Source organism: Pagrus major, chromosome 5, assembly GCF_040436345.1.
Source record: "Pagrus major chromosome 5, Pma_NU_1.0".
Lineage (NCBI taxonomy): Eukaryota > Metazoa > Chordata > Actinopteri > Spariformes > Sparidae > Pagrus > Pagrus major.
This window is the reverse complement of record NC_133219.1, coordinates 40,824,683-40,838,259: the sequence shown is the minus strand read 5'-3', so window position 1 is coordinate 40,838,259 and position 13,577 is coordinate 40,824,683. Positions and strand designations below refer to the sequence as shown.

General features: G+C 40.0%; 1 protein-coding gene across 1 annotated transcript in view; it reads left to right on the top strand.

Moving 5' to 3' along the window:
- Positions 1-13,577, top strand: part of LOC140995732 (uncharacterized) — a 33,971-nt gene that overhangs the window by 18,097 nt on the left and 2,297 nt on the right. Inside the window, exons 23-34 of the mRNA XM_073465809.1 lie at positions 309-438; positions 1,850-1,896; positions 1,985-2,125; positions 2,621-2,684; positions 2,892-3,002; positions 4,246-4,363; positions 4,597-5,024; positions 6,261-6,355; positions 6,579-6,694; positions 6,827-6,900; positions 6,998-7,078; positions 9,368-9,467. Of these exons, the coding sequence (XP_073321910.1) occupies positions 309-438; positions 1,850-1,896; positions 1,985-2,125; positions 2,621-2,684; positions 2,892-3,002; positions 4,246-4,363; positions 4,597-5,024; positions 6,261-6,355; positions 6,579-6,694; positions 6,827-6,900; positions 6,998-7,078; positions 9,368-9,467 (1,505 nt within the window). The remainder of the gene's footprint in view (positions 1-308; positions 439-1,849; positions 1,897-1,984; positions 2,126-2,620; positions 2,685-2,891; positions 3,003-4,245; positions 4,364-4,596; positions 5,025-6,260; positions 6,356-6,578; positions 6,695-6,826; positions 6,901-6,997; positions 7,079-9,367; positions 9,468-13,577) is intronic.

Genomic DNA, 13,577 nt, shown 5'->3' with positions numbered 1-13,577 from the left:
TTGTTCAAACAAGATGGCCGCGCCTGTTTGTTGACAGAGGGAGAGGGAAAGGCCGAGTTTAAATCTGGAGCCACAGACGTGACAGCAGCCGTGTTGGAGAGTCGAGTGTGAAGCTGCTCAACTGAAATGATTTAACCTCAAAGAACGTTCTGAGAGACGGAGGGTTGATCGTTCACATTGAACAAGTGAACAATTGACAGTGACCATCAAACGAGAACTGATCTGCTCAGTGGAGTTAGTCTGATTTCTGTCCTGTGCGTGTGTGTGTGTGTGTGTGTGTGTGTGTGCGTGCGTGTGTGTGTGTGCAGGAGTGTGATGCAGGTGTGTGATGAGGTGGAGTGTGTGGAGAAAACTCTGCTGAAGAGACGAGCTGAACTGCGGGAGGCAGACAGGCTGCTGCTGGAGGCTCAGAGCTGCATAAACACCAGCAGAGACCAGGTACACACTCACACACACACACACACACACACACACACACACACACACACACACACACACACACACGTCCACACAGTATCTCTCTGTGTCCACCAGGGACCTAACATGGTGTAGACTTTGCATTGTTTAGGTTGGAGGTTATGAGGTCGTCACTCCTTCACCTTCAGGACTTTAATTAGAAATGTTTAATCATTGTATGAAAAGTAAATGAAGGAGAGAAACACGTTGTTAAACGGCTCCCTGAGGAGAGTTTAGTCCAGAAAACTAAGATTTTTTTTAAACAAGGAAGTTGGTTTAGAGATAGAACGTCAGCTGTTAACCAATGGGACTGTCTGATACTCGCTAGGATAAATACCAATGTATTCACAAGATTGTCAAATTTGTAGTAGTCACATCATTTCCCTCACTGCAATGAAGTTAGTCTCAGGTTGGACGGTGAAGTTAGTCTCAGGTTGGACGGTGAAGTTAGTCTCAGGTTGGACGGTGAAGTTAGTTTCAGGTCGGACGGTGAAGTTAGTCTTAGGTTGGATGGTGAAGTTAGTCTCAGGTTGGACGGTGAAGTTAGTCTCAGGTTGGACGGTGAAGTTAGTTTCAGGTCGGACGGTGAAGTTAGTCTTAGGTTGGATGGTGAAGTTAGTTTCAGGTCGGACGGTGAAGTTAGTCTTAGGTTGGATGGTGAAGTTAGTCTCAGGTCGGATGGTGAAGTTAGTTTCAGGTTGGACGGTGAAGTTAGTCTCAGGTTGGACGGACAAGTTAGTCTCAGGTTGGACGGTGAAGTTAGTTTCAGGTTGGACGGACAAGTTAGTCTCAGGTTGGACGGTGAAGTTAGTTTCAGGTTGGACGGTGAAGTTAGTTTCAGGTTGGACGGTGAAGTTAGTTTCAGGTTGGACGGTGAAGTTGGTTTCAAGTTAGACAGTGAAGTTAGTCTCAGGTTGGATGGTGAAGTTAGTCTCAGGTCGGACAGTGAAGTTAGTTTCAAGTTGGACAGTGAAGTTGGTTTCAACTTGGACAGTGAAGTTAGTCTCAGGTTGGATGGTGAAGTTAGTCTCAGGTCGGACAGTGAAGTTAGTTTCAAGTTGGACGGTGAAGTTGGTCTCAGGTTTGACTTCACACATGTGAGAAGAAGATGTTTGGTATTCGTTACTTCGTTCAGAGTCGAAGGTCCAACACTCATTAAAAGTACGATTGGTACTGAACTCCAATATAAAGCGTCGCGTCTCATTCAACCATCACATGAAAACATTTTGTCATTGATTTTGAGTCAGTGGGTCACATGACCTGGAAGCCAGTGAATATGTTTAGTTTATTAATACAGTATGTTGTGTTGTGGGGGACAGATTCTCAGTATTGGGTTTGAAGGAACTCATGGCTGCTCCAGTGTCCTTCTCTCAAACACTTGTTTCTCCTGCAGGCCGGCTCAGCTCAGGACAGCGCCACCTGTCTGCTGGAGGCCATCAGGTGAACTCATAGCTGAACTTTGACCTCAGTTCACAGCATGTGCTTCTTCTTCATCATCATCCTCATCATCATATTAACTGATCCCCAGAGAGCTGCAGGAGGAGGTGGAGGAGCTGAGGAGGAGCAGACAGGAGGAGGAGGAGGCTCTGAGGGAGGTGAAGGAGGTGCTGAGGAGCAGACAGGAGGAGTTACAACAAGTCAGCACAGACATGCACTCAGCTACGGACAGGTACACACACACACACACACACACACACACTGATATGAACACGACATCAGTTTCAGAGCAGCAGAGATTCATAGAGAAAGAATCAGAAGTTCTTGACTCTGCTTTGATGTTCTGACTGTCTGAGAGAAGATAAAGACACAGATTCTATAAAGTAAAGTTAGTTTATATCAGACACGTGTTTCACAGTAAAAGCCCCAACATTACAATTATCAATTGAGAAAGGTCTTTTAGAGGGCCTTTATTGTGAAACATCTGGAGGTCCTTTATTGTGAAACATTGGAGGTCCTTTATTGTGAAACATCGGAGGTCCTTTATTGTGAAACATCTGGAGGTCTTTTATTGTGAAACATCTGGAGGTCTTTTATCGTTCCATTGTGAGAGTTGGTCCAAATTTTTGTTGATATGTTTTCCATCATCAGAATTGTGTGTGTGTGTGTGTGTGTGTGTGTGTGTGTGTGTGTGTGTGTGTGTGTGTGTGTGTGTGCGTGCGTGCAGGTTGGCTGATGTGCTGTCAGACTGTCAGGACTCTCAGAAGCGTCTCGACTCCCTCAACATTCAGGTAAACTTCATCTTCAATTTATTGAAAACAATCAAATCTGTTTCTTTTTGTGTAGTTTGGTCTTAATTCTTATTAGATTCTAATTAGATTGCTGAGAACAAACAGAGATTTTCTGTTTGAAAACTGACATTAAAGTGAAAATGAAGCTGAGACTGGAACTCTGTTCTGAAGTTGAAACATGTCAGGAACAATGTGGTCGTCCTGCAGGTGGAGCAGCAGGAGCAGAGGCTGCTTCAGAGGACGGAGGAGCATCAAACAGCTGTGAACAGAGTGGAGGAGGTCAGAGAGGAGGAGCAGCGACTGAAGAGCAGAGTGAAGGTGATCAGAGAGGATGAAGGAGACGGCGGTGGTGATGAAGTCATCTTTTTCCTCTGCAGGGTCAGAACTTGTCTAAATCCAAGTTTGAGCACGAGGACAATTACAACAAACACAGTTGTTGGTGGATAGTAACTGAATGCACTGACTGTTCTTAAATCCAGTTTTGAAAGCAGGACTTGAAGGTGCAACATCTTTACATTGTAGTTTTACTACTTTTATTTGAAGCTACCACAGGAACTTCAATGTTTTGTTGATTATGGCGCCCCCTGTGGACAAAAGATGACAATGGTAAAACAAAGTAAACAGTTTTGGTGCCGTACCATCAGACTACAGAGCAGCTTCTTTCCTCAGTCCTCAGCACTCCACCGTGAAAATAGGCGTAATTTTATGACTTATCCAACCGGATAAATAAATGTGATGTCTCCACAGAAACAGCGATCTCCTCTCTGATGGTCTCTTTGTTTATGCCGGTCAGTGTTTGTCAGAGTACCAGCGTTAAAATACAGCAGCGTAGGATGACTGCTGTCGTGCTGTGGACACTTCAGCAGCGCTGTTCACTGTCGTCAACTTCAGGTTCAACAGGGCTTGAAATATTCTCTTTCTGCTTCGCTCTTCTCTTCCTGACAGTTTCTGAGCCACGTTTGTTATGTTTTCTAACCTTTCATTTGACCTCTGTGTGCCTCTCTTACCTTCAGTTTGAGTTAGACTTGTAACTAATCATGGATGACGTGTGTGTTAAATGCATGAATGTGACTGTGAAGTAGGCTGAAACAAACATCTGTATGTTTTATGGTTTTAAATGAACTTATTTCATTTTCAAAAAACATTTCTGAGATTTGATGTAGGTCATATAGAGACATCAGTGTTAAACTGAGACTGTTTCAGTTAAAGTTAAAAGTTCCTGTAGTATGTTAGTACATCCATTCCAGGGGTCTGGGAATAAAACATAAATAGTGAAGGAAAAAAATTATAATCATGAAACAAAATAATTCAAAATGTAGGGATCAGACAGCTGCAGTGGAGCGGACAGAGACTGATTTGGTTCAACATGCTGGACACTGTTTGAATTACAGTGAAGCTGAAAGAAAATCATCTTCTGTTGTCGTCTGTCTCGTAACTGCTGACGTGACGGAGTCGTCCTGCTGTCGCCTTGTGATGAAGTTTATCTGAAACTTTTTAAAAGTTCAGATTTCAGGTTTTTAAGATGCTGCAGTGACTGAAAGTGACTCCTGTGTGACTGCAGGAGCTGCTGGAGCAGCAGGAGGCGCTGTGGAGTCAGAGGACGTCCACAGACTGTGTCCTGAGAGAGGACGAGCAGAGACTGATCACAGTACAGACTGAAGTCAACACACACAGAGCAGGTGATGACACACCAACACACACACACACACACACACACACACACACACACACAGAGCAGGTGACAACACACATACAGGTAACATCTGCGCTGATCTCTGCCTCATTAACAAAGACTAATGTGTGTGTGTGTTTGTGTGTGTGTGTGTGTGTCACTGTGTGTGTGTGTGTGTGTGTGTGTGTGTGTGTGTGTGTGTGTGTGTCACTGTGTGTGTGTGTGTGTGTGTGTGTCCAGAGCTAAAGCAGGTCCTTCAAGAGTTACTCGTAGAGCAGAAGGCGTTGGAGGAAATGAAAATCAAATGCTCCCAGAGTGTCCAGAGGCTCCACAAGAAACAGGACCAGCTGGAGAGGACGAAGGATGAGGTGGAGCGGACGAGGGACGAGCTGGAGCGGACCAAGGATGAGGTGGAGCGGACGAGGGACGAGCTGGAGAGGACGAAGGATGAACTGGACTCAGTGAGGGATGAGTTGGACGGGACACGTGATGAAGTGAATAAGAGGAAGACTGAGCTGGAAAAGAAGCAGGAGGAAGTGGACAGGATGCAGGAGGAAGTGGACAGGAAGAGGAAAGAGGTGGCTGAGCTGCAACAGGAAGTTGAGTCTCACAGGAAGGAAGCAGAGATTTCTCTGAAAGAGACAAAACAACAGCAAACAGAGCTGCAGGTCAGTGGACAGTGTTTAAGTGACAGAGTAGATTCACTGTGACTGTTCACCTTTCTCTCATATTACTGTAGCTGCATGTTCAGTACGAGTTAAAGTCAACAGCCTGTTGTGAACAAGTGTTTGTTTGTTGTAATAATTATCGTGACCACAGTTTGTCACGGGTGGAACGTTGTAATTCATCAGCAGGATCATTTAATACATCATTCTGATATATGAGCCTCTTTATGTTACATCATAGTTTATAGTTTTAATGGTTATTGTCAGTTGCAGCAGTTAGAGTTCAGTATATTTGTCTTTTCTCATGTTTTATGTTCCAACTTTGTGTCATTTTACACATGAACTGAGGAAAGTCCTCCTGTGACACTGACGGCAGATTCACGCCAATTATAACAAATTCACAACTAAAAAAACGCCTCTTGTGGTCAAAATGAGTATTACAAAAAAACCCACTTTTTTCTTCTCCTGAAATGAGTTTTTTTCCACTCATCGCCTCGTGTGAAGCAGAAGGAAAAAAGTATTTTTTAGGCTCACTGTTCGTAGTATTTGTTTGGTCTTTTTTCATTCGGTTTTACACTTTTTGTGTCTTTTTTCATTCTCCTGAAGAAAAAAATTGTTCCACTCATTTTCACAGATGAAATTTAAAAAAATATTTTTTTCTCCTTTTTAATTTTTGAAAAAAAAAAAAAAAAGAAATTGAAAAAGTTTTCAAAGGAAAAAAGGAATGTGTGCGGCTCGTACTATTTTTTTCAGTCTTTCTAGTGAAACTTTTTTCCACACGTGAAAGAAAAAAGATTTCTCCAGAATTTTTTTTTACAAGGTTTCACACGTGGAAAAAAAAAATCTTTCAAAAGTTTTGGGGGGAAAAGGGCGGCAGTAGCTCAGTCGGTAGAGACTTGGCTTGGGGACTGGAGGGTGGCCGGTTCAAGTCCAGCTACAGACCATAATATGGAAGTGGGCTGGCAGCTGAAGAGGTGCCAGTTCACTTCCTGGGTTACTGCCGAGGTGCCCTTGAGCAAGGCACCAAAACCCCCATGTGCTCCCCGGGCGCCTGTCATGGCAGCCCACTGCTCCTAGTTTGCAGTGTGTGTACTTACAATGTGTAGCTAGTGATGGGTTAAATGCAGAGGACTAATTTCGGGTGTGTTTGCATGTCGCATGTAAAAGACAACTGACAAAATAAAGATTCTTCTTCTTCTTCAAAAGTTTGAGAATTTTTTTATCTTTTGATTCATGAAGCAGCAGCAGGAGGAGCTGAGCAGGAGGAGGGAGGAGAGGAGCAGCCTGCAGGAGCAGTGTAAACACCTGGAGGCCCGACGGAGGCACGCCGACAGGTACACGCGCACACACACACACAGACACACAAACACACACAGGTGGGTGTATTATTTAGATGTAACATTATAAAACAATAACAATAACTTTAACGTGAAGTTTAAAAAAGATCATAAAAACCTGCGACTGAGTGAGAAACTATAAATGGTGACATCATCAGTGTCAGGAATCATCGATTAATTTATGAGTTTCTGTGTGTGTGTGTGTGTGTGTGTGTGTCAGGTGTCTCTCAGCAGTGGAGGCGGAGCTTACTAAACAGAGGGAGGAGCTCAACCATGCCCAGCTCCTCAAACAGGAAGTGGTCAGAGACACAGCAGCCAGTCAGAAGCAGCTTAACGGTGTGACATCATCACTACATCCAGACTGTATCATAACATACAGATTATTGATTATGACTGGAACATACTCAGTGTCTGTATATCTTCAGTTCAGGAGGAAGACAACAACCTGACATGATGTTTGTGTTTCAGAGGACTGTGAGCTGCTGTCTCTGCTCAGTGAACAGCTGGAGGAGAGGAAGAAACACCTGTACACTCTGCAACAGGTGAACACACACACACACACACACACACACACACACAGGCTGTCCTCTGTGTTTGTACTGATGAGTGTGTGTGTGTGTGTGTGTGTGTGTCCTGTAGGAGCTGAGTGTGTCCAGTCAGCTGCAGCAGCAGAGAGATGAACAACTGAAGGAGCTGAACACACAGATACAACACACACAGGTACAACACACACAGATACAACATACACAGGTACAACAAACACATACACACACACACACAGGTAGAGTCAGAGGTAGGGATGTAACGGTATGAAAATTTCACACCACTGTAATAGTAACCAAAATTATCACGGTTATCGGTATACCGCGGTATTTTTAAAATGTCTTCAAAATGTTTAAAAAACACTGATACACTGATAAATTGAAATAATTTCACCAAGATTTATATTTGAATAGATTTATTATATATTAAAAGGGTTAGGGTATAAGCAGCCTGTTTTTGAAACGCGTCCTGTAATGTCTGCGTTACAGAGGTAGAATGAGATGTACTGGCAGTAGCACTCGATTGGCCAGCAGACCCTCTCTGTGAAAAAAATGAATAGAAAATGTCATTATTAATTATTACTGTCATTGTTACTTAATACTAAGGGTGCAACCAACAGACCACAAAACTCACAATCTAGATCATATCACTTTTGTGAGAAACAGGTTGGATAATTTTTTAGATCAAAACAAAAAGGATTATTGTTAAATTAATTATGAATACTCTATTTTGGCTCTTATCTCTATCTAGACACTTGTTATATTCACCATTTTATATTATTCTTTATATATAGTCTATTCTACAAATAATCCACAAGTATTATATATTTCTGATATTACTTATATATATTGGCTGTCTGTCTCTGTCTGCTTGCTCGTCTGTTGTCACTGGACTCGGTCAATCTGATTGGTCAAATGGCTGCTGAGCCACAGGTAGACGCTGCTCCGGTGAACGGAGCTGAGATGAAAGTCAGTCATCTCAGTCAGTTTGCATTCATTAACTCAGTCCACCCAGTACGTGTTTGTCTCAAATCCTCCTCACTGCAGCTCTGCATCAATATCTGGGGAATTATTAGGTCGACTTTAAAAAGTGAAATCTACAATTAATAAGCGGTTCAGATAACATGCAAAAACACGGATCAACTTCGTTCAGTTATACCACTATCTGGTCAGTTTGCATTAGTGACAGCAAATTAGACAGAGAAAACTCGACATACACACATCATGCACCCCAGCTTAAGGTTAATTTACCTTGCATTCGCTGAACAGTTGAGGGTGATGGTCGCGCAAATGAGTAAGTAAATTGGATGTGTTGCGTCCCCTTGCAACAACTTTCTTCTTGCAGCTCCTGCAGATAGGGCTGCCATCCTCGACCAGCTGTCCCTGAGCATTCTTATAATAACCAAAATACGCCCAGACTTCAGATTTGGTTCTCTTTGAAGGCGGAAAAATGCCTTGAGGGCCGCTACTATCACGTCCTCCCTCCGCCATGTCTTCTTCACTACATAACAAGCGCACGTTGCACGCTGCGCCTGCGTAGGGAGACTTGGATAAAGTATCTCGCGAGTTTTCCACACCATGGTTATCGACCGCGTCGGTTACCATGGTAACTTAAACGGTAACCTTCACCGTCGGGAATTTTACCGTGGTTTACCGTGACACCGGTAACCATTACATCCCCAGTCAGAGGTAGAGGTAGTGTCAGAGGTAGTGTCAGAGGTAGAGTCAGAGGTAGTGTCAGAGGTAGTGTCAGAGGTAGAGTCAGAGGTAGTGTCAGAGGTAGTGTCAGAGGTAGTGTCAGAGGTAGAGTCAGAGGTAGTACCAGAGGTAGTGTCAGAGGTAGTATCAGAGGTAGTGTCAGAGGTAGAGGTAGTGTCAGAGGTAGAGGTAGTGTCAGAGGTAGAGTCAGAGGTAGTGTCAGAGGTAGTGTCAGAGGTAGTGTCAGAGGTAGAGGTAGTGTCAGAGGTAGAGGTAGTGTCAGAGGTAGAGTCAGAGGTAGAGTCAGAGGTAGTGTCAGAGGTAGTGTCAGAGGTAGTGTCAGAGGTAGAGTCAGAGGTAGTGTCAGAGGTAGTGTCAGAGGTAGTGTCAGAGGTAGAGTCAGAGGTAGTATCAGAGGTAGTATCAGAGGTAGAGTCAGAGGTAGTGTCAGAGGTAGTGTCAGAGGTAGAGTCAGAGGTAGTATCAGAGGTAGTATCAGAGGTAGTATCAGAGGCGCAGCAGAGTTGAACCGGCGCCTGTGTGAATTGATAAGCTGGTGGTGCGGAGCGGGGGTGTGTCGATCTAATGGTGTTCACAGTTCACAGTCTGATAACTAAACAGATCCTTCACTTGACAAAATAAAGAGAAATGTCCCACAAAGCAATGTTACATGACCAAACAACAGTAACGTGGTAACTGGTCGTGTCTCTGGCAACTTATCTGTCTCTATGTCGCTCTGTCTCTCTCTCTCTCTGTCTCTCTCTCTCAGGCTGTGTGTGTTGGACTGGACGATATTAAAGCTACAGTGTGTCAATTGGAGGACAGGGGGCGCCGTCTGATCCAGCAGGAGCTGCAGCTCAACCAGCTCAGTCAGTCACAGTGAATCATAACCTGAATCTAACCCTAAACTTTTTCTCAAAATTTTGACTTTTTTCAGACTTTTTCCTCAAAATTCTCACTTTTTCCCCGTCTTTTTCTCGAATTTTCACTTTTTCCCTTAGCTTTTCCCAAACTTCCCTTAACTTTTTCTAAAATTTTAGATTTTTCCCTGAACTTTTTCAGAAAATTATGACTTTTCCCTTTTTTTCAACTTTCTGAAAAAATCAGAAATTTGAGAGTAATTGAGAGAAATTTAAGAAAAAATTAGGAGAAATTTCAGAAAAAGTTGAGAGAAAAAAAATCAGAAATTTGAGATTTTCTCAGACATTTTGTCTTTTGTAAACTGAAACCGAAGGCTTCGAAAAATTTCGGAAACTTTCCGAAAATTTCGGAAACTTTCCGGAAACTTTCCGAAAATTTCGGAAAGTTTCCGAAACTTTCCGGAAAATTTCGGAAATCTTTACATCTACCTCTACTTGTGAAATTTCTGATTTTTCCTTTAACTTTATCTCACATTTCAGTTTTTTCCCCTGAACTTTTTCTCAAAATTCTGACTTTTTTCCCTTAACTTTTTCTCAAAATTGGCTTTGTTCCCCTTAACTTTTTCCTCAAATTTCCCCTTAACTTTTTCTCAAATTTCAGTTTTTCCCCAACCCTTCTCTTATGCGTCTTTATCCACAATGAAAGTTTAAAAATGTGACAGATATCAGAGGATTGAAGCTTCAACCTCATCTTACACCTTGAGCCAATGAGAAAGAGACAAAGACCTTGTCATTTTTAAAGCTTTTCACCCTTTATTCTTGTTGGACCTTAAAATTCACAGAGGATTAAATAAATATTTTGTTTTTCTGCTCGGTTTCACACACACACAAAAAAATCTCTGGAATTAAAAAAATTAATTCACTTTTTCTTTACTCCATTTCATGCATGAAAAAAAAATTCATGTGAAGAAACATTTGGAGGAGTCCTTGATCAAGTAGCTCAGGATGTTAGAGCTCTACTTGTAGATTTTTAGGATCCTCACTCAAACTTTTGAGATTGAAGTCTGTTTTCCAAAAGTAAAAGTCAAAAATGTAGGAATTACACTGGAATAGCTCAGTGTCTTAGCAGGATGATCAGAAGTTCTGTGGATACTGGTTCAATCCTTGTGAGGCTTGAAGGTCAGGTTACTGAAGGAAACAGTGAAAACCTCTGAGAAACAGAAAAGACCACATGAACAAGTGGCTCAGCTTATAAGAGGATTACTTGAAGTTTCAGAGATTGGGGGTTTGATCCTTATGAGGATCCTCTTTTTCCTTCTTCATAAAAATGTGTCTGAATTTAAAAAATGAGAAAAATCTTCATATTTTTCCCCCTCGTTTTTTTTTGAAAAACTTCCCCTCAATATTTTTTCCCTAAACTTTTTCTCAAAATTCTCACTTTTTCTCGAATTTTCACTTTTTCCCTTAGCTTTTCCCAAATTTCCCATAACTTTTTCTAAAATTTTAGATTTTTCCCTGAACTTTTTCAGAAAATTATGACTTTTCCCTTTTTTTTCAACTTTCTGAAAAAAATCAGAAATTTAAGAAAAAATTAGGAGAATTTTCAGAAAAAGTTGAGAAAAAATCAGAAATTTGAGATTTTCGCAGACAATTTGTCTATTGTAAACTGAAACCGAAAGTTTCCGAAAATTCCCGAAAATTCCCGGAAATTTTCGAAAGTTTCCGAAGATTTCCGAAAGTTTCCGAAAGTTTCCACAGATTTTCGAAAATTTTCGAAGATTCCGGAAGTCTTGGAAATTTTCGGAAATCTTTACATCATCAAGACAAAGAAAAAATTGTCTTGTGACGTGAAACTAACTTAACCTTTTCTCTAAATTTTTTCTCCAAATTCACTTTTTCCCTTAACTTTCTCATAAAATTATTTTGAGAAAAAGTTGAGGGGAAAAAAAATCAGAAATTTGAGGAAAGTTAAGAGATATTTGAGAAAAAAATTGAGAAATTTCACCTTAACTTAATCTTTGACAATTTTACAAAAAAATAAAGAAGATGCCTGAATTCCCGAGGATTTCCAGAGGTTTCCAAAGATTCCCGAAGTTTTCCGAAAATTGCTGAAGGTTTCAGAAGTGTTTGGAAACCTTCACAAATCTTCACAAATCTTTCCATCATCAAGACAAAGAAAAAAAAATTGTCTTTTGAAACTAACTCAACCTTTTCTCTAAATCTGACTTTTTCTCAAAAAATCAAGAGTATAAAAAGTATAAATAAGAGTATTTTGAAAATCCTAAAGAATTTTTGAACAAACCAAGGTGGAAGAATAAGATTTTTTTTCTTCAGATTTAGAGAAAAGGTTTAGTTAATTTCGTTTCACAAAAGCCAGTTGTTTTCCTTTGTCTTGTTGATGGAAAGATTTTCTGAAGGTTTCTGAATATTTCGGAAACCTTCTGAAAATTTCAACAATTTTCGGAAATCCTCGGAAGTCTTCGGGAATTTTCGGGAACCTTCGGGAATTCAGGCAACTTTTTAATTTTTTTGTAAAATTGTCAAAGATTAAGTTAAGGTGAAATTTCTCCTTAATTTTTTCTCAAATATCTGATTTTTTTCCCCCTCAACTTTTTCTCAAAATAATTTTCTGAAAAAGTTAAGGGAAAAAGTGAGTTTGGAGAAAAATGTAAGGTAAAAAGGTGAGAATTTTTGAGAAAGTCAGATTTAGAGAAAAAGTTAGTTTCACGTCACACAAAAAACAATTTTTTCTTTGTCTTGATGATAGAAACATTTCCGAAGATTTCCAAAGACTTCCGAAATCTTCGGCAATTTGTGGAAAATTTCGGAAATCTTCGAAAAATTTCGACAATTTTCGGAAACATTCGGAAATTTTCCCAAGGTTCCCGAAGATTTCGGAAGATTCACGAAAATTGCCGAAATTTTCCGAAAATTGCCGAAAATTGCCGAAATTTTCCGAAAATTGCCGAAATTTTCCGAAAATTGCCGAAATTTTCAGAAGGTTTCGGAAATATTCAGAAACCTTCAGAAAATCTTTCCATCAATCAAGAAAAAAAGGCTTTTGTGACATGGGACTAACTAAACCTTTTCTCTAAATCTGAAAAAAAAAATCTTATTCTTCCACCTTTGTTTTTTTTCAGAAATTCTTTAGAATTTTCAGACACTCTTATTTATACTTTTTATACTCTTGATTTTTTGAGAAAAAGTCAGATTTAGAGAAAAGGTTGAGTTAGTTTCAAAAGACAATTTTTTTTTCTTTGTCTTGATGATGGAAAGATTTGTGAAGATTTGTGAAGGTTTCCAAACACTTCTGAAACCTTCAGCAATTTTCGGAAAACTTCGGGAATCTTTGGAAACCTCTGGAAATCCTCGGGAATTCAGGCATCTTCTTTATTTTTTTGTAAAATTGTCAAAGATTAAGTTAAGGTGAAATTTCTCAATTTTTTTCTCAAATATCTCTTAACTTTCCTCAAATTTCTGATTTTTTTTCCCCTCAACTTTTTCTCAAAATAATTTTATGAGAAAGTTAAGGGAAAAAGTGAATTTGGAGAAAAAATTAAGGAGAAAAGGTGAGAATTTTTGAGAAAGTCAGATTTAGAGAAAAGGTTAAGTTAGTTTCACGTCACAAGACAATTTTTTCTTTGTCTTGATGATGTAAAGATTTCCGAAAATTTCCGAAGACTTCCGGAATCTTCGAAAATTTTCGAAAATCTTTGGAAACTTTCGGAAACTTTCGGAAACTTTCGGAAATCTTCGGAAACTTTCAAAAATTTCCGGAAATTTTTCGGGAATTTTCGGAAACTTTCGGTTTCAGTTTACAATAGACAAATTGTCTGCGAAAATCTCAAATTTCTGATTTTTTCTCAACTTTTTCTGAAAATTCTCCTAATTTTTTCTTGAATTTCTGATTTTTTTCAGAAAGTTGAAAAAAAAGGGAAAAGTCATAATTTTCTGAAAAAGTTCAGGGAAAAATCTAAAATTTTAGAAAAAGTTATGGGAAATTTGGGAAAAGCTAAGGGAAAAAGTGAAAATTCGAGAAAAAGTGAGAATTTTGAGAAAAAGTTTAGGGAAAAAATATTGAGGGGAAGTTTTTCAAAAAAAAACGAGGGGGAAAAATAT